The sequence below is a fragment of the Erythrolamprus reginae genome, chromosome 9 (assembly GCF_031021105.1).
Source record: "Erythrolamprus reginae isolate rEryReg1 chromosome 9, rEryReg1.hap1, whole genome shotgun sequence".
In the NCBI taxonomy this organism is placed as follows: Eukaryota; Metazoa; Chordata; class Lepidosauria; order Squamata; family Dipsadidae; genus Erythrolamprus; species Erythrolamprus reginae.
This window is the reverse complement of record NC_091958.1, coordinates 7636247-7663572: the sequence shown is the minus strand read 5'-3', so window position 1 is coordinate 7663572 and position 27326 is coordinate 7636247. Positions and strand designations below refer to the sequence as shown.

General features: G+C 39.4%; 1 protein-coding gene across 7 annotated transcripts in view; it reads right to left on the bottom strand.

Moving 5' to 3' along the window:
- Positions 1 to 4439: 4439 nt before the first annotated feature.
- ZNF423 (zinc finger protein 423) overlaps positions 4440 to 27326 on the bottom strand; it is a 330190-nt gene continuing 307303 nt past the window's right edge. For all 7 annotated transcript variants that reach the window (XM_070760210.1, XM_070760211.1, XM_070760214.1 and 4 more), the window contains one exon: positions 4440 to 5270. In XM_070760210.1, coding sequence (XP_070616311.1) covers positions 5241 to 5270 — 30 coding nt within the window. In that variant the 3' untranslated portion in view covers positions 4440 to 5240. The remainder of the gene's footprint in view (positions 5271 to 27326) is intronic.

Genomic DNA, 27326 nt, shown 5'->3' with positions numbered 1-27326 from the left:
TAAACCAGGGCAAAGTGTGTTTCCCTTTGTGAAAGAAGAAGGACTGTGAATTGCCTCACAGCTGCAAGCTAAGTATCACAGAACTGTTAAGGGACTTGTACAAATTACCAGTTTGGTTGGAGATGAGTGCTCTGTGCTATACCAAAAGAGGGCTTAGTTTAAGTGAATTTTCATTATAAAGAACATTGTTTTGAATTTTCAAACGTGTGCTTGTCTGAAATTTGTACCTGTGAATTTTTGGGAGGATTCTACCAGAGAGCCCGAGAGAACAACGGTAAATCAAATTAAATAAATAAATCAAATTGAATAAACTAAAGATGCTACAGAAGAGGTTCAGGTTATTAGCTGGGTCATGAAACATCAGGAAGAAAACCACCAAGCTGAGTGAGCACCCTACAGTTCAACCCTGAGCTACAAATATTCTCTTTCATTGAGATTCAGTCCCAGACTTTTACTTTAAAGTTAAGCAGCAAGCAAAGGCATGGGGGATACTGAGTCAGACAGTGCTTTTCCTTGGCAATATCCAAAGGATGATAAATAGGATTGTTATTTTGTGCACCAATAATGGACGAGGTGGGGGTGGGGGAGCCTTTCACAATTTCTCAGTTCTGGAAAAATCTGTGCCATTTTTAAAAAATCGTAGCATTTGGCAGAGTTAGGATTTTGTCTTTTAGGAGTATTGCTAGGCTTCCTTGTTATTGTCCCATTAGTTTGATAGGATCCTGTCTTTCTATAATACATCTTTACAAGACGGAGGAGAAAAGGAAGGTAATCTAGGAAATTGCAAAAACTCTTTCTGTCAAATGTAAAATCTGACAGGACAGGAAGACTTTGACACTTGTCTTGTGATAGTTAATAATTATCCATGAACATTTATAATTGTTCTCATGATGTGTAATTATGCAGATACATTTATGTGTGGCTCTCTCCCTCCTGATTAACTATACATGTGTAAGTTTGGTTAAAGTCTCTCTCCTGTGTGGAAAAAAATCAAAGTTTGCATATCTTACCTGTCACCAATGCCTTCTGTTTTCTTTTTCTTTCTTTCTTTCTTTCTTTCTTTCTTTCTCTTTTGTTCTTTCTTTCTTTCTCTTTTGTTCTTTCTTTCTTCCTCCTTCCTTCTCTTTCTTTCTTTCTTTCTTTCCCCCTTCCTTCTCTTTCTTTCTTTATGTCTCTTTCTTTCTTTTCTTCCTTCCTTCCTCTTCCTTCTTTCTCTTCTTTCCTCTTTTCTTTTTTTATTTCTGCCTTACTTTTTTCTTTTCTTCCATCTTTCCTTCCTTTCCATCCCTCCCTCCCCTTTTTTCTTTCTTTCTCTCTCTCTTTCTTTCTTTCTCTTGTTTCCTTCCTTCCTCCCCCCCTCCCTCCCTCCCTCCCATCTTTCCTTCTCTTTCTCTCTCTGTTTTTATGCACCTTGTTCATACAAAAAATGAACGAGACACACTTTTATTGAGTTCAACAAGAGTTGCCAAGAATATGGTTCTAGCGTTGAAGAAGTCCTGATGGGTTCTTTTAGATCAAAGGATGCTTGAGCCTTAATATATTTGAGAATTATATTGTAAATGAATTCACATTTGAATTCATGTATTTTATAAGTATTCATGTATTGAATAAGTATTTTAAAAACTTTTAGAAATAAACATTGAGCCACAGTCAACTGCTAATGTATTTGATATCAATTCTTCATCAGCATGTCATGGTTTAGGGTTAGAAAAAATTCCTAAATTTGGAAGAACCACAGACTTCCTTAATCGGAGAAAGAATAGGAATTACATTTCTTCAACCTTTCATTGTACACACAGAGATGTCTTCATTTCCAACTAGCCCAGTTGTATATGTTTATGTGTAGCAAAAGAAGATGAAACAATAATTTCAACAACATTCTTAAAAAAAAAATCCAGGAAATGTTTTAGCATCTTCTCTTAAAAAAACCCAACAACCCAGGGAATTTTACTTTTCGATCTAGGAATATGCTGTTCGTTCACATCCTTCTGCTCGCTTAAAGCTGTTCCCCAAATTTAATCTGGCCACTCTTCAAAAGTATTAATTTTAGGGAGCAGGATGTTGTTGAAGTTTTTAAAATACTTACTCGGTTCAAAATGTGAATTTGTTTACAATACAATTCTCAAATATATTAAGAGTTACGTATCCTTGGATCTAAAAGAACCTATCAGGAATTCAATGTTACATCCAATATCAACTTTATATCAACTATTTGATTAGTCAATCGACCATATCAAAGCGAGGAAAAGGACCACATCGGTCGTCATAAAACTGTGACTGGTTAAAATATAATAAAATTGGCTAAAATAGAGGGAATTTGAATAAATAATAAGTTAAAATGCAGTACAATGTGCTAAAATTGAGTAGTAAAACATGAGAATATAACTCATGCAAAGGATTATAACAAATCTAAGATACTGATATAAAATATTCTTAAGTGAGTTCATCTCCTTTGCATGCCACCCCAATATGTTCTATAAAACGTATTCTCATCTGAACAGCCCTGACTATAAACTTAGCGGTTCTAGAAACTACATATATATATTTGTACCCTGAAGAAAACATGATAATTGTTTATTACAGTCCCAGTGTATGATTTTGTCAAGTAGGGGCTGTAAATACTGAGGTCTTACTGAGGAGTATAGTTTACAATTGAGTAGCACATGTGCAATGTCTTCTATTTCTGGTGCACCGCAAATGCATGTTCTCTCAAAATATGGTACTTGGTGGAATCATCCATATTTGACCATAGAATCTAACTGCTCAAATCTTGCTCTAGTGAGTGCTGTTCTATGGTATTGGGTCAGACCCATTGTCAGGTATTTTTCTAATTGAAAGACTGTTTTGTTCTTGGCTAACCATTTCAGTGACTTGCACTTAGAAAGTGCCTCAATATTAGTTTGTGCATTAACATCTAAAACTCTTTGTTTAAATATTGCCTTGGCCTGATGTCCGGCTGAAAGCAGGTGTTGCATTGAGAAACCGAAATATAGGGTGGTTTGAGAAAGTTGGCTGACCCATGTAGTGGGTTTGGGTGTGCCCATCTGTTCTTCTAAGCACATTTTTGGGAGTCTGTCAGGTTCCATTGGGAGAATCCTCCACCAATAGTTGAAGACTTTAATAACTGTTCAAATGTAGATGGAGTGGATGCCAGTTTCAGCTTTTACTGCTGCTGCGGATGTATTTCTATCGTTCCCCAAGATATGGTGCATCCATATTCTTGGCAATTCTTGTTGATCCCTATAAACTTCAGGGACCAAAAAGACATCTGCTTTCACCTGAAATTTTTATTCCCTGCTCAGACTATCTCATCAAGTAAATCTTTTGGCTGATGAGATGTTTGGTATATTTTGGACCTTTTCTCAAAGGTTCTTGCCAACACTGTGTTCATAAAGTCTTCCCAGCTTGCCGTTTGCAGAAAACTATTGGAGACAGGCAAATGTTTGGTTATTCTTAAGATTTGTTCTGGAAAAGCAAAACGGTTTCCAAACCAAGTTTATATGTGTATCATTACCATTATTGTTAACTACACCCTTCCCTGCCTAGGAAAACCAATTCTTAATATTGCATCGCTCCATTTTATTAAAAATGCTCTTTTTATCTCAAATGTGCTGATGGGCTTTTATTTTGTTTATCACTGTTTAGAAGAGAAATTGTTAGAAAGTGTCAGGATTAGTACCTGAGCTAATATTCCAGTTACAATGGAGTATATCTAATTAGTGTAAATTAAAAGGAATGCTGAGTCATCTGCAGAATGTGCTACGACCTGATTGGTTAAGAACTGTATATACTGTAATGCACCTTTGCATAGGTGTGGCTTGTGGTCAGGGGTGGTTTGTTGTAGTTTATGGTTAATATGGTAGAGTCGTCTAGCAAGATAGTGTTGGTGTTACATAAATAGAATATAAAGAGTACAGTTTTTGCTATGAAGAAGAAGTAAAAGTTTCCTTAAGAATTCCTGCAGTATTGTCTTCATTCTGAAACGGATCCAGTTCCTGATATCATGTCTGAGTCTGGGTGGGCTGCTTCCGAATGCAACTCTGGCAGAAAATGTGAGGAAATAAAATGTGAGTAAATAACCTTCATTTTCCTTTATGGATTAGCTTTTCAGATGATTGTCCTCTGAAACATTCAAGATGATGTGACAAAATCCTGGTGGAATTTGGTTTCTGTGACCCACACCATCTTTGGTTGCCGATTGGTTTCCGGACACAATTCAAAGTGTTGGTGAAGACCTGTAAGGCCCTACATGCAATGGTAGGGAAACCTAACAACTTTGTTGACAACGTTTTAGAAAACCCAACTTACCTTTTGGTGACTTTTTGTGGCTTCAAATTTATCAGCGAATTCTAGACTTTAAATTCTAGACTTTAAAATGCCCACCTGGCATTTTTGTTTTCAAACAGTACCCGTTAAGGGGAAAAATCAAGTACTTGACATCCATCCAATGTATTCCCTTTATTGAACTGTATTAGTTAATGCAATTAGGTTCAGTCACATTTATAAAGCAGATCATCCAGTTGCACTGAAACGGATGAAATTCATTATTACATTTTTATTTTATTTATTTACTTATTTATTTATTTATTTAATCACTGTCCGGTGAACTGGCAAATCCAATCAAAGCATTTAGTCTTTAATTGTTTTTTTTTAAAAAAAACAAGAAACCCAAAACGAAACAGTGTAAAAAATAATATATTCAGACAATAGCCAAGCCGTCACATCACGATGCACAATTACCTAAAAATTGCAATTATATATTAAAAAAAAGGCGGTTAAACAAAGAAGGGAAATAAAATTCAAAAACTGGAAGGAAGGAAGGAAGGGGACAGAAAAAGAACAAAAGGAATCAGGGCGAGGGAATCACTTCTAAATCTAGAACTATCCATATAATACAAGAAGCAACGAAGGAATAAGCGCATCAAAAGCAGGATTTTTTTTCCCCCTTTTCTTTTTTCTTTCTTTTTTTATCTAGCAACTATAAATTCAATCAGAAGCAGAAGGTTTAAAGTTCACTTAGCTCAGGCAGGACAATAAAAAATACTGCGCATGGAATACTTTTAATCTCTTCCATTAATATTCATTTCCAGCTGCTTATAATAGCAGCGCCTCATGGCCAAATCATTAGAGTTTTACATCTGGGTTGCAAATGACACTTTGATTGGATGTAATGTTCAAATGGTCCTCCCCACTGAGTTTCCGTCAAGTCCTCCGCAGAGAGGTCTCCTGTTGTGCTACGCTCACTGAGCATGCTGGCTCAACGTGTGGTTCTGGAAAGAGATGGGGGGTTGGGGTTGGGGTAGAGAGAGAGAGAGACGTGAGTGAGGGGCAGAATAATAGAAAGCAAGCCCGTGCCCTCCTACTCAGTGGCATTTATGCAGAATTCGACATAAAAGCTTTGCAATTATTCCCGAACAAAATGCAATAAAGAGGAGCTTGAAGGTGGGCTGGGGGGGGAGGAGGGGGAAGGCGAGAGAAAGTAGTGGTGGTGGTGGTGGAAGCTCCTAAGTAACAGCTGCCAATGTGACATATTTGCTTTGTATCGGTTTTGTACCGTTAACGCCAGCAATGAACTTAAGGGGAAAAAATGGGGGGGGGGGGAGAAAAACCCATATATAAAAAAAAGGACAACAACATCAATGCAACCAAATTCTCTTCGCTGTGGACTAGCAGTGGGTTGCTCCCACTTCAGCCCGGTTCTGTGAACTGGTAGCACCGACAGTGGTAGGCTTCAATCACTCGTCCACCCATCCAGCAGGGATTACTTCTACAAGCACACACAACGAATTGGCGGCAACAGGTTTAAGAATCCACCGACTGCCATAGACTATCTGTAGGAGTTCAGTGTCCAGAATTTATATTGTGGCAATTTAGGAACCAGTGCGGAGAAATAACAAAGACACTGTTGTAGAAAAACAGTAGTGAACAGTTTTACTTTTCAGTGCAAGCAAAATATCTTCTGTCTTAGTCTTCTGTTTACAGAAAACAAACTTTACGCTATCTGTTGTGGTTAGCTCTGGCCCAGCTCCTGCCCCAAGGAATGTGGAGGTGGAGGTGGGGGAGACATCCACATGCTGCAGGCTTGTTTTGCTCCCAGTAGAATCTGCCGATGAAGTCTCCTCTGACCAAGGAAGCGTGAGTGACAGGGAAGAGGGGAGTTTGGCAGAAAGCCCGGGAGGAGATCAATCATCTGTATCATCCCTAGATTCTGAACAAGGATTAATGACACATCCACGCATGCGTTGAGTGATGCATAGGAGACAACAACTGAAGGATTATTACAAGAGAAAATGAGGCCACCTGTGGTTGGGTGGGGCTGCTGTAATTAGTGCTACAGATAAAAGCGCAGCCTGGTGTTTTAGACTCATGGCAGTTTATCTGATTCATTGTTTCGTCAAGATCGTGGTTTTTGTGCTGTTCAAGATTGTGTGTGGACTCTCTGGACTTTAGAATTGGACTCAATTTCCCAGTCATTGGGTGAGCAATTGGATTGCATTTAACCTGTACCTTGTGTGTACCAGAAAATCCCTTTGACATTTAAAAAGGGACCTGTTTCTGTTTTTCTGTTTATAAAAACTTTTGGGTTTCCCTTTTTATTGTGTGGTGTGTGTCTTCCTGGACTAATTGCCCTGTAATTACAGGCAGTTGAAACACTCCGGCAGAACAGCTAACTATATTAGAATTAGAGAATTAGAATTTTTTATCGGCCAAGTGTGATTGGACACACAAGGAATTTGTCTTGGTGCAGATGCTCTCAGCGTACATAAAAGAAAAAGATACATTTGTCAAGAATCATGTGGTACAGCACTTAATGATTGTCATAGGGTCAAATAAGCAATGAAGAAACAATCGTTATATGCAGTAAAGCTTACTTACACGTAGGTACTTAGCCAATCCAGGTTTCTCCGAATCAACACTACAGCTCTAACTCAATATCTTAACTCACGCTCAAACTGCTTCAGCCAGTCGACTAACAATATCACCACCAACAGCAGGCGACAGCTAACAGCTAACATTGTAAAGTTGCTTTGCATTTTATAATGCTCTGGCCCAATCAGATTGCAGTTTACACCCTATGATTCAGCATTCAACATGCTTACAACCTTCTTTCACCTTATATCGTAATATAATGGAATATCACTTAGGATTGAACTAATCCTTGACATTGAGGACATCACAATTCAAAGTGTTGGTTATGACCTATAAAGCCCTTCATGGCACAGGACCAGAATATCTCTGGGACCGCCTTCTGCCACAAGAATCCCAGCGACCGGTTAGGTCCCACAGAGTTGGCCTTCTCTGGGTCCCGTCAACTAAACAATGTCGTCTGGCGGGACCCAGGGGAAGAGCCTTCTCTGTGGTGGCTCTGACCCTCTGGAACCAGCTCCCCCCAGAGATTAGGATTGCCCCCACCCTCCTTGCCTTTCATAAACTCCTTAAAACCCACCTCTGCCATCAGGCATGGGGGAATTGAAACATCTCCCCCTTGCCCATGTTGTTTTGGAGTATGATTGATGGTGTGCTTGTTTTTCATATATATTGGGGTTGCTTTTATGAATTTTTTTAACTTAAAACTGTAATTAGATTGGTAAATATTAGATTTGTCACTATGTACTGTTTTTGCCATTGTTGTGAGCCGCCCCGAGTCTGCGGAGAGGGGTGGCATATAAATCCAATAAATCTAATCTAATCTAATCTAATTCAAGACTAACCCGCTGCAAAGGAAGCTGCAACAATTAAACTATTACCTAGGCTTGGTCAATGGATGACATTTATTGCACACTTTGGCAATTAGCTTTCCCCCTTTCTTTTTCCTTCTAATTTCCCTTAAGGGAAATATTACAGATCAGACATCCTGTCTTGTCCTTGGCCAAGACGCTAAATAAAACCTAACGTTACGCCGAAGTAGCATTTCTGATCTAATGCAAACGGAAGTCATGTCTCAGAACCAGGGAATGCTGTCTCAAAAAACCCATCTCCTCAAAGTGCAGGAGACCTCATTACTTGAATAGTCCCTGGTGCCAATGTCTGTGACACTACGCCCTCTTCGTTGCTCATAGACCTGAGACTTTCTCAAAGAAGTAGAGAGACGTTTTTTGAAAAAAAGAGAGATTCATCTCGGGCTGAACAGGTAGCAACCGAGAAAGTTCCTTTCAGCTCCTAATCTTTTTGTTTTTTTCATGGTAGGGATTCTCCTTTAGCATCCTCCAAGTTGATACTTTCTAGATGCGTTGGCTTTCAAATCCATAGCTAAGAACAGAAAATCCATATACCGTGAAGTAAATGAGTTGCAGTAGTTTGCTTCTACTTTGGCATGATTTACAGAATAGAATTTTATTGGCCAAGTGTGATTGGACACAGAAGGAAATTGTCTTGGTGCAGATGCTCTCAGCGTCCATAAAAGAAAAAGATACATTTGTCAAGAATCGTGTGGTACAACACTTAATGATTGTCATAGGGATCAAATAAGCAATGAAGAAACAATCAATATTAATAAAAATCTTAGGATACAAGCAACAAGTTACAGTCATACAGTCCTATGTGGGAGGAGGTGGGTGATAGGAATGATGAGAAAAACTAGTAGAGTAGAAGTGCAGATTTAGTAAAAAGTCTGACAGTGTTGAGGGAATTATTTGTTTAGCAGAGTGATGGCGTTCGGGGAAAAACTGTTCTCGTGTCTAGTTGTCTTGGTGTGCAGTGCTCTATAGTGATGTTTTGAGGGTAGGAGTTGAAACAGTTTGTGTCCAGGATGCGAGGGGTCAGTAAATATTTTCCCTGCCCTCTTTTTGACTCATGTAGTATACAGGTCCTCAATGGAAGGCAGGTTGGCAGCAATTGTTTTTTCTGCAGTTCTGATTATCCTCTGAAGTCTGTGTCGGTCCTGTTGGGTTGCAGCACCAAGCCAGACAGTTATAGAGGTGCAGATGACGGACTCAACGATTCCTCTGTAGAACTGGATCAGCAGCTCCTTAGTTTGAGCTTCCTGAGCTGGCGCAGAAAGAACATCCTTTGCTGTGCTCTTTTGATGATGTATGGGATCATCAGTATGGGATATTGCTGCTTCTCCTGACTGAAGAGTGTAGGATGGTATTCTTGGTCTTGCTTGGTTGTTTAATTGCAAATATTTCATTATCCAACTAGGTAACCTCATCAATGCAAAGGAGTATGGAATTAGCATTGATGATGTTATCTAATGAAACATCTGCAAGCAAATAACCAAGCCCAGAAAATACCAAATACTCCACAGTTCAACCCTGATCTATACATATGAGTCTGCGGAGAGGGACGGCATACAAATTTAATTAATAATAATAATAATAATAATAATAATAATAATAATAATAATATGCTCCCTCCCAGAAGTTTTTAAGCAGATGTTGGATAACCATCTGTCTGAAGTAGTGTAGGGTTTCCTGCCTAAGCAGGAGGTTTGACTAGAAGACCTCCAAGGTCCCTTCCAACTCTGTTGCTGCTGCTGCTGCTGCTGTTATTATTATTATTATTATTATTGTTGTTGTTGGTGTTGTTGTTGTTGTTATTAATCAAGGAATGATCTAACCTACAAAGAAGGAATTTCCTAAAGCAGTGAGAACAACTAAGCAGGGGGTTGGACTAGAAGACCTCCAAGGTCCCTTCCAATTCTGTTGTTGTTGTGGTGGTGGTGGTTGTCTTCTACTTCTACTTCTTCTTCTTGTTTTTCTTGTTGTTTTTCTTCTTGTTCTTGTTCTTCTTGTTCTTGTTCTTGTTCTTGTTCTTGTTCTTCTACTACTACTACTACTACTACTACTACTACTACTACTACTACTGAAGATTGTGATCCCAATTCAAAGAAACTACTGTTAAAATCGTGTCTATGTATGCAAAATATTTTTGCTGATAATGAAAAGGAAGGGTGACTAGTACAGATCTATTTCAATATATTTTGCTCTCATCAGCTAGCCATACCCTTACCAGGATTTGAACCTGGGCAGTCTAATATATATATAATTTATTTATTGTGGGTGGGCGTGTTGTAGAAACTCTAGAAACGAAAACACCAGCCTTGAAATAATTTCATGATCACTTTTTCTCCGACGGCCTCTAAGATTTCATAATACGCTGTGAGATTTTCTTTTACAATTATCTCAGTAGGAAAAATGAGTGAGAACCGGGTCTAAATGAACTGTAATTTCGACCTATTGGTTTGCCATTTAATGCACCATCTCCAACTAGTCCCAAATCTTTTTTTTTTTCATTTCCTCCTTAGTTTAGGAAAACCTCAGTCATGCAATGTTGCTTTTTGTACCAGCAAAAGTGCCGGCAAGTACATTTAACTAAGGGAAATCAAATCTTGCCAGCTTTGCCCCTATTGAAATACAAGGCCAATAATAAAGGCTAAATTCTGTGCATTTCCAAGGAGTGGCCACACGGTGACAATCGTGCTGTGGAATTTGGAAATGTGACCATGTTATAAATCTCAGGGCTTCAGACCAAAGCTTGCACAAAGATGCTTGTTTCCTTCTGCTCACTTCGGGATGGGAAGGCGAGGAACACCATGGTTTAGGGAAGAGGAAGGAGTTCCATACAATGGGATGTTTTGGAATGAACGATACAAATACCCAAAATTAAAGTTTGTAAATAAAGGCAATGGTTTTACTACTAATAAAGTTGGGGAAGAATTAAGGTGGGCTCAATTGGATCTTTACTGCAACCGTGCATAATTGTGGATTACTGAAAGAGCCCGCCTTGGTCTGGGTGATGTCTACATGCTTGGAAATGCAGATCACAAAATTCTCATTTGGGCTATCAGCTTGTAGGAAGATGGTCTGTATGTGTGTACAGTACACCTACAGACATGTATATAGGAAAGAACAAATGCTTATCACTGAAGCATCATTAAAATCTGTCTGTCTGTCTATCTATCTATCCTATCCCTCAAATCTCTATCTATCTATCTATCTATCTATCTATCTATCTATCTATCTATCTATCTATCTATCTATCTATCTATCTTTCTATCTATTAATCTATCTATCTATCTATCTTTCTATCTATCTAATCTATCTATCTATCTATCTATTAATCTATCTATCTATCTATCTATCTATCTATCTATCTATCTATCTATCTATCTATCTATATTTCTATCTATTAATCTATCTATCTATCTATCTTTCTATCTATTAATCTATCTATCTATCTATCTATCTATCTATCTATCTATCTATCTATCTATCTAATCTATCCCTCAAAAATCTCTCATTATCTATCTATCTACCTATCTATCTACCTACCTACCTACCTAGATGTCTATCTATCTATCTATCTATCTATATATCAATCTAATCTATCCCTCAAAAATCTATCATCACTATCTCTCTTTCCATATCTGTCTGTCTGTCTGTCTATCATCCATCCATCCATCCATCCATCTTTATTTATCTATTGATCATCTATCTGTCTGTCTGTCTATGTCTCTCCCACCCTCCCTTATTCATGACTGTCATTTTTCATTTAATATCTCTTTTTTTTCTGAGGAGCTGGGAGGGAAACTTTTTTTTTTTTTTACTCTAGTATAAAATGAGACATCCTGCTAATAATTTGGAACATTTTGTGCCCTGACAAATACTAAGAAGAAGAAGAAGAAGAAGAAGAAGAAGAAATAAATAAATAAATAAATAAATAAAGAAAGAAAGAAAGAAAGAAAGAAAGAAAGGACGAGACTATCAGTCCAAGGAGCAGATTTTATGACTTTACTTGATAGAACCTAAAAGGGTTAAGTTTTGAAAGTTTCAAAACTGACTACTGATTAAAGAAAAGAACACAAACCCTTTTGTTTCTAAGTGGAAACTGCTCCTGAATTTTGTGCTTAATGTGGGGAAAAAAATGTAATTTTGACTTTGGCTTTTATAGATTAGATTGACAGATCTTGATAGAAATGACTTGTTCAGATTACTATGGAAAAACATAAAGCTGTGATTTGATGCCAATGGCTTATTGTATTGCAACAGAAAGAGTTGGGAGTCAATGCTTCATTCTAACAACAGCAACAACAACAGAGTTGGAAGGGACCTTGGAGGTCTTCTAGCCCAACCTCCTGCTTAGGCAGGAGACCCTACCCTACTTCAAACAGATGTTATCCAATGTTTTCTTACAAACGTCCAGTGTTGGAGCATTCACAACTTTTGGAGGCAAGCTGTGCCACTGATTAATTGTTCTAACTGTCAGGAAATTTCTCCTTAGTTCTAAGTTGCTTCTCTCCTTGTTTAGTTTCCACCCATTGCTTCTTGTTCTACCCTCAGGTGCTTTGGAGAATAGGTTGACTCCTTCTTTGTAGCATCCCCTTGAGATATTGGAGCACTGCTATCATGTCTCCCCTGGTCCTTCTCCTCATCAAACTAGCCATGCCCAGTTCTTGCAAACGTTCTTCATATGTTTTAGCCTCCAGTCCCCTAATTCTCTTTGTTGCTCTTCTCTGCACTTTTTCTAGAGTCTCAACATCCTTTAGTAATAATGGGTTTTTTAAAATTAGTTTTTGTATTGGATTTGTATTATATTGTATTATTACTACTGTTGTGAGCCGCTCTGAGTCCTCGGAGAGAGGCGGCATACAAATCTAATAAATTATTATTATTATTATTATTATTATTATTATTATTATTATTTATTAATTAACTTTTTTGCATCATGGCAACCAAAACTGAATGCAGTATTCTCTTTTTCTTTTCCCTATCTTCTCTCATTGCACTTTTATTTATTTTTGCATTTTGCATTTTATAATATATTTTGCATTTTATAATATATTTATTTTTGCATTTTGCATTTTATAATACTTAACATCCTAATTAAAATGTGTGTGTTTTTTTTTAAAAAAAGGACGGTTTTAAGGGAATAAGTAGAGAAGACCCTGGAATCGTAGAGAGGGATTGTGCAAACTGAAAGCTTTAAAATGTTAGGGCCCACCGCTGCTCCAAGTCCTCGGAAAGAGGTGGCATACAAATCTAATAAATTATTATTATTATTAATTATTTTTTTTGCATCATGGCAACCAAAACTGAATGCAGTATTCTCTTTTCTTTTCCCTATCTTCTCTCATTGCACTTTTTTTTTTTGCATTTTGCATTTTATAATTTATTTATTTTTGCATATTGCATTTTTTTTTGCATTTTATAATTTATTTATTTTTGCATTTTACATTTTAGAATTTATTTATTTTTGCATTTTGCATTTTAGAATTTATTTTTTTTGCATTTTGCATTTTATAATTTATTTATTTTTGCATTTTGCATTTTATAATATATTTTGCATTTTATAATATATTTATTTTTGCCTTTTGCATTTTATAATACTTAACAACCTAATTAAAATGTGTTTTTTTTTTTTTAAAAAGGACGGTTTTAAGGCAATAAGTAGAGAAGACCCCGGAATCGTAGAGAGGGATTGTGCAAACTGAAAGCTTTAAAATGTTATGGCCCACCGCTGGTTCTGGACTGCACAGATGCTCGCTGTGTTCGTCCATCCTCTGAATGGGAGACAGAAACCATTGGACCAAATTATCTCTGTGCCCCTTATGCTATTTGGCCTCTTTTCTAAGCCAGATGAAAGCAAGCTTTGGGGGCAGGAGAGATGGAGAGATGGAGTCACCTTTGTCCTCTTGGGCAGTCTGTGCTATCTCTATGCTTATTTTTAGAATGGTTTGACAGTTATCCAAAGGTCTGAAATTAACAGATGGCCTGTCTTAAAGACTCATACGCTCGCTAGCATGCAATTCCGAAAAAAACCCGGTAAATGCACTCAAGAGCGTGCCATAAACAGCTTTCAATGACTACTCCAAATCCAATTTTGTTACCACACTTCATTAAAACTGATAGCAGGTAACCCAGGCTGCTCTTAATTCCCAATCCAGTTATTCTAGGTAACAGGCAAGTACAGTTAGCTATCTGCCTACTCTCGGCTTCCCATGGTAGATGCCATTTTGGCCTATATCTTTTTTCCATCCATTAGGTTGCGGAGTTGAAAAACTCAAACTTGGAGAAAAAGGAGTTGATTGGATTATCTCTCAAAGGTGAGGAGTTCAATCAGAAACCATCTTCGATTCTTCTTCTTGGTGTCAATTGTAGTAGTACTACACGTAGTAGCAATAGTTGGTAGTGGGAGGAAGAGGAGGAGGAAAAGAAGGAGGAAGAGAAGGAGGAGATGATGAAGAGGGAGGAGGAGAAGTAGGAGTAGAGGAAGAGGAAGAAAAGGAAGGAGGAGGAGGAGGAAGAAGAAGAAGAAGAATGATGGGAGGAAGAAGAATGAGGAGGAAGAAGAAGAAGAAGAATGATGGGAGGAAGAAGAATGAGGAGGAAGAGGAGGAGGAGGAGGAGGAGAAGAAGAAGAAGAAGAAGAAGAAGAAGAAGAAGAAGAAGAAGAAGAAGAGGAAGAGGGGAAGTAGAAGGAGTTGAAGTTTTATTTCTCTTTCAAGTTTTATTTCTCTTTCAAGAAGCTTCATCAGTTCTGACAATAAGGTGGGGATGCATGGATGGAAGTTTCATAGTTCTTTGAAGTCATCAAATATGTCAGGAACATATTACGGGAGATGTTTAAGCACCTTTGACATACAATGGCTTCCAGACACAATTTCCATCTGACTGGGTAAACAAGATTTTGTCTGTGGTGTATGAAGAATAGAAGAGAGAGGCAGAGATGGAGAGGGAGAGGAGACAGAGACCAAAAATCTCATGACACTTTTGACAAGATTGCCCAATCTCTGCCCCAGACCCATTTTTTGCCAATTCTCATTACCGTACTACAGAAACTGCAAATCCCATACAATTTTGAGGTGTGAAATGGAAGGAAACCTAAATATACATCCTAAATGAGTCCAGCACCAAAATTAGGTTAACTACCACCAGGCTAAGCTGCTAAGGTTCTGACCTTAGTGAGGAGAAGGATCTAGCCCTTACTTCCAACAACAAACAATTAAAATAATGATTTTAAAAATGTTCATCCAGTTTAAGCATATTTGCTTCTTGGCTGACTTAATTTAGTGCGATCTGCGTACACATGGGAAGAGCGCATTATTTTATTTATTACTTATTAAATTAATATGCTGCGTATTTGATTACCTAAAGTGACTCCGATTGTAGAATATAAAGAAAAGCAGGTTCGAACTACATTAGGTTCCATGAACATGAAAGGAGTTAAATGGAATGAAAGAATAAGAATGGAATGGAATATAATAGAATAGAAATAGTATTCTATTTGTATTCCATTCCATTTCCATCTATTCTGTTCTGTTCTGTTCTATTAACAGAACAATAAATAGAATAGAATTTAGAATAGGATAGGATAGGATAGGATAGGAGAGGAGAGGAGCAGAGAGGAGAGAAAAGGAGAGAAGAAAACCATGATAACTTCAGATTGTGTCCCCTTGTTCTTGTGTTCACTTTCCTATTAAAAACACTTCCCTCCTGGACCTTATTTAACCCTTTAACATATTTAAAGGGTTAAATAAGATCCAGGAGGGAAGTGTTTTTAATAGGAAAGTGAACACAAGAACAAGGGGACACAATCTGAAGTTAGTTGGGGGAAAGATCAAAAGCAACGTGAGACCCCATTTGGAATACTGTGTTCAGTTCTGGAGACCTCACCTACAAAAAGATATTGACAAAATTGAACGGGTCCAAAGACGGGCTACAAGAATGGTGGAAGGTCTTAAGCATAAAACGTATCAGGAAAGACTTCATGAACTCAATCTGTATAGTCTGGAGGAGAGAAGGAAAAGGGGGGACATGATCGAAACATTTAAATATGTTAAAGGGTCAAATAAGGTTCAGGAGGGAAGTGTTTTTAATAGGAAAGTGAACACAAGAACAAGGGGACACAATCTGAAGTTAGTTGGGGGAAAGATCAAAGGCAACATGAGAAAATATTATTTTACTGAAAGAGTAGTAGATCCTTGGAACAAACTTCCAGCAGACGTGGTTGGTAAATCCACAGTAACTGAATTTAAACATGCCTGGGATAAACATATATCCATCCTAAGATAAAATACAGAAAATAGTATAAGGGCAGACTAGATGGACCAGGAGGTCTTTTTCTGCCGTCAGACTTCAATGTTTCTATTATAATAATAATAATAATAATAATAATAATAATAATAATAATAATAATATATTTATATATCTTACAAAAATATTGTATCGATACAGTCTGCATGTCTCGACACAATGCAGAAAGAATGGGCTCAAAAATATCTCTAGCATCAAATGTGGGAAATGACTCTTTTTTCCCCTTGCATCAAAGCACCCCTAATCCTTATTTAAGCCACGAGAATACGGTGTCACATTGGTTAATTAATTTGAATTCTGCAGCTTCTCCTTCCATCTGTCCCTTGAATTTGATCCAGCAGTTTTGGCTTGCGAGGCTACCGTGACTTCATTATAACGGCAGCTGAGCAGCCCAGATTTGCTGAACTGCACTGGGGCAGGTGTGCAACGAGTATTCAGGGTGTGCAAAACTCTCCAAAGGAGATTCACAAGCGTTTTCTGCTATTTAACCTTTATAGGTGGTTTATTGTGGGCGGGTTACGGCGGATTTCAGCTAAACCATTGGAGTGTGATCAAATGGCTTTCTCATCTCTTCTTTAAAAACCTCCACCATTAAGAGCACCCACAACTTCTGGAGGCAAGCCGTTCCAATGATTAATTGTTCTCGCTGTCAGGAGATTGCTAGGTTGCTAATGCTCCTAAAGATGGTGATTGCATGCAACTTCCCGTTTTAAGTAGAACCAAAATGAGCTGTCCATCATCCCCAGAAAAAACTCTGTACAGTCAATTGTAACGATTTGATGGTACAGGAGATTTTTGGATGGAAAAATAATACTCAGAGAAATACAATTAAACTCTGCCCAATAGATTGCAATCTCAGATTTCTGTCTGTTTGTCTGTCTGTCTATCTATCTTTCAATCTCTCTCTCTATCTATCTATCTATCATTTGTCTCTATCTATCATCTCTCTATCTATCTGTCTGCCTGCCTGCCTGTCTGTCTGTACGTACATACATTTATGTATGTATATATGTCTATTGATCTTTCTTTCTTTCCTCTTTCTTTCTCTCTCTCTCTCTCACCTTTCTTTCTATCTATCATCTATCTATCTATCTATCTATCTATCTATCTATCTATCTTTCTATCTAATCTATCCCTCAAATCTCTCTCTCTCTCTCTCATCTATCCCTCAAATCTATCTATCTTTTTTATCTATCTATCTATCTATCTATCTATCTATCTATCATCTATCTATCTATCTATCTATCTATCTATCTATCAACTATCTATCTATCTATCTATCTATCTATCTATCTATCTATCTATCTATCTTTCTATCTAATCTATCCCTCAAATCTCTCTCTCTCTCTCATCTATCCCTCAAATCTATCTATCTATCTATCTAATCTATCTATCTATCTATCTATCTATCTATCTATCTATCTATCTATCTATCTATCATCTATCTATCTAATCTATTCCTCAAATCTCTCTATCTCTCTCTCTCTCTCTAATATATCTCTCAAAAATCTCTCTCTCTCTCATTATCTATCTATGTATCTCTGTATGTATCTCTGTATGTATCTATGTATGTATCTATGTATCTATGTATCTATGTATCTATGTATGTATCTATCTATCTATCTATCTATCTATCTATCTATCTATCTATCTATCTATCTAATCTATCCCTCAAATCTCTCTCTCTCTCTCTCTAATATATCCCTCAAAAATCTCTCTCTCTCTCATTATCTATCTATGTATCTATGTATGTATCTATTTATCTATGTATGTATCTATCTATCTCTCTCACTATCTATCTATCTATCTATCTATCTATCTATCTATCTAATATATCCCTCAAAAATCTCTCTCTCTCTCATTATCTATCTATGTATCTATGTATGTATCTATTTATCTATGTATGTATCTATCTATCTCTCTCACTATCTATCTATCTATCTATCTATCTATCTATCTATCTATCTATCTATCTATCTATCTATCTACCTACCTACCTATACGGGATACCTATTCTTACAAAGGGATAAACGCTGGCCTTTAAATCAAATGATAAATAAAGTTCTCTCTGAATCTTTTCAACCAATTGATATTAAAGCCAGCGTGGTATGTAAGTCGACGTCAGTAGCATCTTTCTCCCTCTAATACATACATTTTGAAAGAAGCCTTTTGGCTTCTCCTTTTAGTTTTAAACGATGCCCTTTGCTTTTGTTCCGCCTGACCCTCTCTGAGTTCTGGCTTTCTGCACTCCAGAGATTTCGGATGCCACCACGTCCGTCGAAACAAGGGAAGAGAAGGCGGATTTCAAAGGCCAGCGTGGGCTTCCTTTAATCACATCCGCTGTAGAGCGGACCAATGCCACTGCACCATGGATGCTGCCTCGCTTTGAGAACCGAACACTGTGAAAAATCAGAGCTTGGTTTCTCTGCTTTGACAGCCTCCCAAAAGAGCATCCTAGGAAGCAATCTTTGCCTGCCTCACATCTGAATAACAACGAGATAAAACCGGTTCGGATTTGGGCCAATCCAACTGAATTCCACCTTTTATTTTTATTTATTTATTTATTTTGTCCAGTACACAATGAGGGTTTTAGTGGGTATATATATATACACACACATAGTAAAATACATAGTAAAATATATCTAAGAAAGAATAGAAAAGAAGATATAGGAATAGAACATATCAATGAAAGAATAGAAGAACAGATATAGGAATAGAAGAAAGGTATAGGAGATATAGGAGAGCAATAGGACAGGGGATGGAAGGCACTCTACGTAGTGCACTTGTACTTGCCCCTTACTGATCTTTTAGGAATCTGGATAGGTCAACCATAGATAATCTATGGGTAAATTGTTGGGGGTTTGGGGATGACACTATGGAGTCCGGTAATGAGTTCCACGCTTCGACACCTCGGTTAGTGAAGTCGTATTTTTTACAGTCAAGTTTGGAGCAATTAATATTAAGTTTAAATCTGTTGTGTGCTCTTGTGTTATTGTGGTTGAAGCTGAAGTAGTCGCCGACAGGCAGGACATTGCAGCATATGATCTTGTGGGCAATACTTAGATCTTGTTTAAGGCGTCTTAGTTCTAAACTTTCTAGGCCCAGGATTGAAAGTCTAGTCTCGTAGGGAATTCTGTTTCGGGTGGAGGAGTGAAGGGCTCTTCTGGTGAAGTATCTCTGGACATTTTCAAGGGTGTTAATGCCTGAGATGCGATATGGGTTCCAAACAGATGAGCTGTATTCGAGGATGGGTCTGGCAAAAGTTTTGTAAGCTCTGGTAAGTAGTGTGAGATTGCCAGAGCAGAAGCTACGTAGGATTAGGTTTACAACTCTTGAAGCCTTCTTGGCTATATTGTTGCAGTGGGCTTTGGCACTTAAATCTTTTGTTATTAGTGTACCAAGGTGTTTAACCGAGTGGGGATTAACTGTGATAATTTGATTATTCAGTTCGTATTTGGAGTTCAGATTCTTCTAATGACAAATCCTCTGTGTAAAAGGCAACTTTAAGCACAGGGAACATTTTACAAAGGAGAACCCTTTGGGGGTTCTCCTTTGTAAAGGAGGGCAGGAAACTCAAAACAACACTGGCGGGAGGGAGTACATAGCCCGGGGTCTGCAAAATGCCACAATTTGTGCAAAAGGATAATAGGAATAAGTTGTTAAATGGAAGGGCTGGCTTCTCAGAGGGATATGGGTGACTATCAATAACAGGGGTCCCCAAACTTGGCAACAATGTCGCTTGAGTCTACTGAGAGGGGCGGCATACAAATCCAATAAATTATTATTACCGGTATTATTATTATTATTATTATTATTATTATTATTATTATTATTGAGTGAGAAAGAGAAAAATGAATACAGACTGACAACCAAGTAATAAGATAAGAGTGCAGTCATAAATATTACAAAATATTATAATTATGAAATTATAAGGTTTTTTTATATGTAAGCAAGGTATATGCTTTGATATTTATATGAATATGAAGTGGAAGAAAATAATTTTAAAAAACACAATAAAAAGTTGCCAAGTTTGAAGATCTCTGATCAATAACGTCAGGTCTACTTGATTTCATGCTTTCTGGCTCAAAAGCCCATACATAATAAAAGTTTGATTTGTCCGATATCGAAGGATGGAATTTCACTTTTCCCATGAATTTATTTAATTGGATTTATTTATTTAATTGGATTTATATGCCGCCCCTCTCCGAGGACTCGGGGTGGCTCACAGCATGTACAGAAAAACAGGAAACAATAATAACAATCCAATTATACCTTAAAAAACAATCTTAAAATTCTAATTAAAAACTATCAATATTATTCATGCAGCAGTCAAACTAAGCATTCATCAGCCAGGGGGGAAGGTCTAAGGAACCCCAGGCCTGGCGGCAAAGATGAGATTTTAAACTTTTTCGGAAGGCAAGAAGGGTGGGGGCAGTACAAATCTCTGGGGGGAGCTGATTCCAGAGGGCCGGGGCCCCCACAGAGAAGGCTCTTCCCCTAGGTCCCGCCAGCTGACATTATTTGGTCGACGGGAACCTAAGGAGACCAACTCTGTGGGACCTCACCGGTTGCTGGGATTCATGCGGCAGAAGGCAGTCTCGGAATCAAGTCAAAGAGGCACAGGTTTTTCTGTCTAAAACCAGCTCCGCTCTAAATTCTCTCTGTTCTTTGGACATCCAGATATAAGATGTTGGTAATGCAACATTCATTGACATTTCCAATTGCTCCTGAAGCAGGGGTGAAAGGCTACCAGTTTGGCTTGGTTCAGGAGTACCAGAGGTTACAGTGGCCATTGATTCGGAGAACCGTTAGCGACAGCTATCTGTAATCCCCCCTCCCCTGAACCCCTCTTCAAAAAAATGGTTATAGGTTTTTCTTAAACAATAAACTAAAACACGGTTAACTTCTATCAGAGCTGCTGGCGCAAAGAAAGACGTTGAAGTGAACATCTCCATCTTTTACTGCAGACAAGAAACTCACTAAAACAGATAAATAATGAATGTGTCTTGGGATCGCTGTAGCTAGTTTTGCAAGACGCCGGGAAAAGAGAGCATGGAATGTTCTCTCTCTTTCTCTCTCGCTATATATATATATATATTTAAAATTCATGAATCTTTGTTCGGCAAGACAAAAACGTACATGTGTGTATGTGTGCAGGGAGAAACATCTCCCACTATACGTTACGTTGCTCTTCTCTGAAAAGCACCAGCCCAAGAAAACAGGCAGAGAAGTTATGAAGATGTACGTAATTCGCTGTGATTAATTGTGTGCTTGCTTCAGTGATCAAAATGCAGCTGAGACCTATTATATTTAATGATGAGACGCACTTCCTGCAAAAACAGTCCAGCATAGATGGTTTGTCTGGACAATCAACCTACTTTTGTTGCTCTAGTACAGGGGTGTCGAATTCGATTTCATTGAGGGGTGCATCAGGGTTGTGTTTGACTTTGGGGGGCAGGAGGGGAGGGGCCAGAGTGGGTGTGGCCAGCTCGATGTCACTCATATCGGGGTACCTGTGGTGGCCTGAGCACTCTGCCAGTGAAAATTGGCTTCAGACAATAGTGGGTTGCACCCGATACGGGCCACACTATAGTGTGGTACCGGAAATGGAGATGCGCAGGCATCTCCATCTCCCCGACACATGCACATGAGATTGTGCTTCTGCGCATGTGCTGGAAGTGAAATTTCATGCGAGGGTAAAGGTGCACACGCCTTCTGCCGCACGAATCCCAGCGGCGGATTAGGTCCCACAGAGTTGGCCTTCTCTGGGTCCCGTCGACTAAACAATGTTGTCTGGCGGGACCCAGGGGAAGAGCCTTCTCTGTGGCGGCCCCAGCCCTCTGGAATCACCTCCCTCCAGAGATTTGAACTGCCCCCACCCTCCTCGCCTTCCGCAAGACTCGGAAGACCTACCTATGTTGCCAGGCATGGGGTAATTGATGTATTCCCTTGTTGACTAGTAAGATTTATGTGTGGTATGATTGGGAAATATTGACTGTTTTTAAATGGGTTTTTAGCTTTAGTTTTTCATTATTGGATTTGTACTGCATTGTTTATTGTTATTGTGAGCTGCCCCGAGTCTTCGGAAAGGGGCAGCATACAAATCTAATAAATTATTATTATTATTATTATTATTATTATTATTATTATTATTATTATTACTATTATTATTATTATCAATTTATTATTATCAAATTATTATTATTATTATTATTATTATTATTATTATTATTATTATTATTTCGCCATTTTGGTGTGTTTTTTGCTTCCGTGCGTGTGTGAAAGCATAGAAATCACTGAAAATCTGTGAAATCTCATGCGTGAGAATTTCCTCATGTGAGATTTCACTTCCCGCGCATGTGCAAAAGCCGAATCCTGCATCGATGCCGCCTGCCCATGCACCACATGCCCGCATGCCCACACAGGTTTCCAGGAGCGCACCAGGAGCGCCGGAGATGAGGAACCCTTGCCTGGCTCCAGAGTTACGTTTTTAGGTAGGATGGCCTCTTGCAACACTCTGCCAGTGAATTTCCTTTTTCAGTTACCCTTTCCAGTTTGGGTGACTAGATAATATATAGATACAGTGGTACCTCTACTTAAGAACTGAATTCTTTCCATGACCAGGTTCTTAAGTAGGAAAGTTTGTAAGTAGAAGCAATTTTTCCCATAGGAATCAATGTAAAAGCAAATAATGCATGCAAATCCATTAGGAAAGAAATAAAAGTTTGGAATTTGGGTGGGAGGAGGAGGAGGAAGAAGAGGAGGAGGACAGTCGCTGCCGAAGGAAGAAGATGAGATGAAGGGAATTAAAAAAAAAATCCAAAACTTTAAGGCTTAAAAAAAAAAAGAGGGACTCTGAGGTGGTGAGGAGGAGCACGCGCCTCCCATACATCCAGCGCGAGGCTGCCTCCCATACACTGCGCCAGAGAGAGAAACCCAGGGGGAATGGCAGGAAACTGGCCGGGCCTTTGTGCTGCTCTCAAATTTCCTGGGAAATTTTTCCGGGCTCAGGTTCTTAAGTAGAAAATGGTTCTTAAGAAGAGGCAAAAAAAAATCTTGAACACCCGGTTCTTATCTTGAAAAGTTCTTAAGTAGAGGCGTTCTTAGGTAGAGGCGCCACTGTATATTTAACATCTTTGGAACAGAGAAGTTACAAGATATCCCGTCCTTGGCTTCAGAAGAAAGGCAGATCAAAGAAACAGAAGGACCTTCCACTGAAGATCATGCCCAGCTGCTGCTATTTGGAGGAGAAAGAAAAATAATGCTCGATCAATACGAGATTTGATTTGATATAAGATTGCTATTGATCAGGCCAGTGTGAAGCTTTGATTTAGGGATTCAGTCGGAGAGCAGCAGGACAAGACCTCAGCCCATAAGAGTTCCATCCAAAGAGGAAAGTTTGAAGAGCGCGGCGAATTGTAATGAATAACTGTGAGTTAATCTGGATACTTTTGAGTCACTGCAAAAGAGCTTTTTGGACTCAAACAGGCAGCCAAATGGAAAGCTATTTTCAAAAGACAAGTCTGTGTAAACTAGCTTGATTACCTTTGGGTCTCTGAAGAGGTTGTGGGGTGGGGGGAACGGACACCTGGTCAAAAGTTAGATTTGTGTCCAAATTATATTAGCCAAAGGTATAGGAATAGGAATAGCACTTAGACATATATTGCAGTGCTTTTCAGCACTCTCAAAGCAGTTTTTAGAATCAGCCTATTGCCCCCAACAATCTGGGTTCTCATTTTACCCAACTTGGAAGGGTGGAAGGCTGAGTCCACCTTGAGCCATTCAGGATTGAACTGCTGGCTATGGGCAGAGCCTGCAATACGGCATTCTAACCGTTGTACCAACAAGGAAGGGAAGGGAAGGGAAGGGAAGGGAAGGAAGGAAGGAAGGAAGGAAGGAAGGAAGGAAGGGAGATTATAAGGAGAGGGAGGGAAGGGAGGAAGGAAGGAAGGAAGGAAGGAAGGGAGATTATAAGGAGAGCAAGGGAAGGGAGGAAAGAAGGAAGGAAGGAAGGAAGGAAGGAAGGAAGGAAGGAAGGAAGGAAGGGAGATTATAAGGAGAGCAAGGGAAGGGAGGAAAGAAGGAAGGGAGATTATAAGGAGAGGGAGGGAAGGGAGGAAAGAAGGAAGGAAGGAAGGGAGATTATAAGGAGAGCAAGGGAAGGAAGGAAGGAAGGAAGGGAGATTATAAGGAGAGCAAGGGAAGGGAGGAAAGAAGGAAGGAAGGAAGGAAGGAAGGGAGATTATAAGGAGAGGGAGGGAGGGAAGGGAGGAAAGAAGGAAGGAAGGAAGGAAGGAAGGAAGGAAGGAAGGGAGATTATAAGGAGAGCGAGGGAAGGGAGGAAAGAAGGAAGGAAGGAAGGAAGGAAGGAAGGAAGGAAGGAAGGAAGGAAGGGTTTTGTGACGTCAGGTGAACCGGTCCGAACTGGGAGGAATCCATCTCTGATGTTGTAAACAGGAGATAGAGCCGCCTAGAGTCCCTAGGGAGTTGGGCAGCATAGAAATTGTATAAATAAAAATAAAGTAATAAATAGTAGGTGATGTGGTATCCCTCACTTTCTGTCGAGAGAGGGCTGTGTTTCAATCTTAATGTAGACGGCCTCCAAGCTGGCCTCAGCAATTCTCAGAAGGAGCGCTAATGACCAGATGACTGCAAAGAATATAAATCCTTCCATTCTCCACCATTTAGTCAGAACGGAAGAAGCTCCTTGGACGAGAAGGGAAACTTCTTCAAGCAAAAACAAAAGGAAGTCCAGTTGTCTTTTGAAAAAGCACCTTTGGGACAAGCTGGAGGACTAAGTATCTCCCGAGACTTTCTCCACGTGTCTTTTTAAATGTGCATGCGTGAATCTGATTTGTGCTCTCTTTCCAAAGGCTTGTACAGTGATACCTTGTCTTACAAACTTAATTGGTTCCGGGACGAGGTTCTTAAGGTGAAAAGTTTGTAAGATGAAACAATGTTTCCCATAGGAATCAATGGAAAAGCGATTAATGCGTGCAAGCCCAAAATTCACCCCTTTTGCCAGCCGAAGCGCCCGTTTTTGTGCTGCTGGGATTTCCCTGAGGCTCCCCTCCATGGGAAACCTCACCTCCATGGTTCTGTATTTTTGAGATGCTGCAGGGGAATCCCAGCAGGGGAATTCCAGCGTCGCAAAAATGAGTGCTTCGCTGGCAACGGAAGTCTGGAGGTGGGGTTTCCCAGCGAAGGGAGCATCAGTGAAATCGCAGCATCGCAAAAACACTGAAGTCCTCGAAACCCCACCTCCGGGCCTCTGTGTTTTTGCGATGCTGCAATTTCACTGAGGCTCCCCTCGCTTGAAAACCCCACCTCCGGACTTCCGTAGCCAGCAAAGCGCCTGTTTTTGCGCTGCTGGGATTCCCCTGCTGGGATTTCTCTACAGCATCACAAAAACACAGAAGTCCAGAGGTGGGGTTTCCCATGGAGGGGAGCCTCAGGAGAATCTCAGCAGCGCAAAAACAGGTGCTTCGCTGGCAACGGAAGTCCAGAGGCGGGGCATCCCAGCGGTGGCGGTGGGTTTTTAAGGTGAAAATAGTTTGTAAGAAGAGGCAAAAAAATCTTAAACCCCGGGTTTCTATCTCAAAAAGTTTGTATGACGAGGCGTTTGTAAGACGAGGTATCACTGTGTTTCCTTTTTAAACATGCCCATCGTTCATAAAAAAGGCTGAACCGGTCTCTTAACGAGAACATCCGCATGTATGTTTTTCTCGCATACCTCCACCGTCAGGTTCACAGGAAGAGCGAGCGGCGTCTGTGCCGTTGCGTCTGGAGGCTCGGCTACTCGGGCCAGACATTTGGACTTTTATGACAAGGAGCTGCACATTGTCTCTTGGCAACGTCCATGCCTGCCCATCTGCTGGGATGGCAAGGTGCCTGCATCAAAGTTGTTTGGACCTTTGCCCCGGAGGCATAAAATGCCAAGCAGCCGAAGCTTCCAACGGGCAATCCTGAAAGTTGGCTCTCCGTTTTCTCAACACTTTCCCGTTTCTCTTTCGGGTTGCGAGACCCTTTCCCGATGCCAGCTCTGCGCACAACATGTTTGGGCACGTTTGCACAATTCGATCTATGCTTTCCACCTGGTTTTCTTCTGCCACACCCACCTTCTTTCTACTAGGATCTGACACATAGAAACATAGAAACATAGAAGTCTGACGGCAGAAAAAGACCTCATGGTCCATCTAGTCTGCCCTTATACTATTTTCTATATTTTATCTTAGGATGGATATATGTTTATCCCAGGCATGTTTAAATTCAGTTACTGTGGATTTATCTACCACGTCTGCTGGAAGTTTGTTCCAAGGATCTACTACTCTTTCAGTAAAATAATATTTTCTCATGTTGCTTTTGATCTTTCCCCCAACTAACTTCAGATTGTGTCCCCTTGTTCTTGTGTTCACTTTCCTATTAAAAACACTTCCCTCCTGGACCTTATTTAACCCTTTAATATATTTAAATGTTTCGATCATGTCCCCGCTTTTCCTTCTGTCCTCCAGACTATACAGATTGAGTTCATGAAGTCTTTCTTGATACGTTTTATGCTTAAGACCTTCCACCATTCTTGTAGCCCGTCTTTGGACCCGTTCAATTTTGTCAATATCTTTTTGTAGGTGAGGTCTCCAGAACTGAACACGGTATTCCAAATGTGGTCTCACCAGCATTCTATATAGCGGGATCATAATCTCCCTCTTCCTGCTTGTTATACCTCTAGCACACTTTATTATTATTATTATTATTATTATTATTATTATTATTATTATTATTATTATTATTTATTAGATTTGTATGCCGCCCCTCTCCGTAGACTCGGGGCGGCTCACAACAGTGATAAAGAACAATATGTATTGACAAATCTAATAATTTAAAATCTAAAATAGCAATTGTACATTTAAAAAGTCTAAAAACAAGGAACCCCAATATAAAAACCATACATACAGTCATATCATGCACAAACACTACATAGGCAGGGGGAGATGTCTCAGTTCCCCCACGGTTGACGACAGAGGTGGGTTTTGAGGAGTTTACGAAAGGCAAGGAGGGTGGGGGCAGTTCTAATCTCTGGAGGGACTTGGTTCCAGAGGATCGGAGCCGCCACAGAGAAGGCTCTTCCCCGGGTCCCACCAGACGACATTGTTTAGTCGACGGGACCCGGAGAAGACCAACTCTGTGGGACCTAACCGGTCACTGGGATTCATGCGGCAGAAGGCGGTCTCGCAGGTATCCTGGTCCGGTGCCATGAAGGGCTTTATAGGTAATAACCAACACTTTGAATTGTGA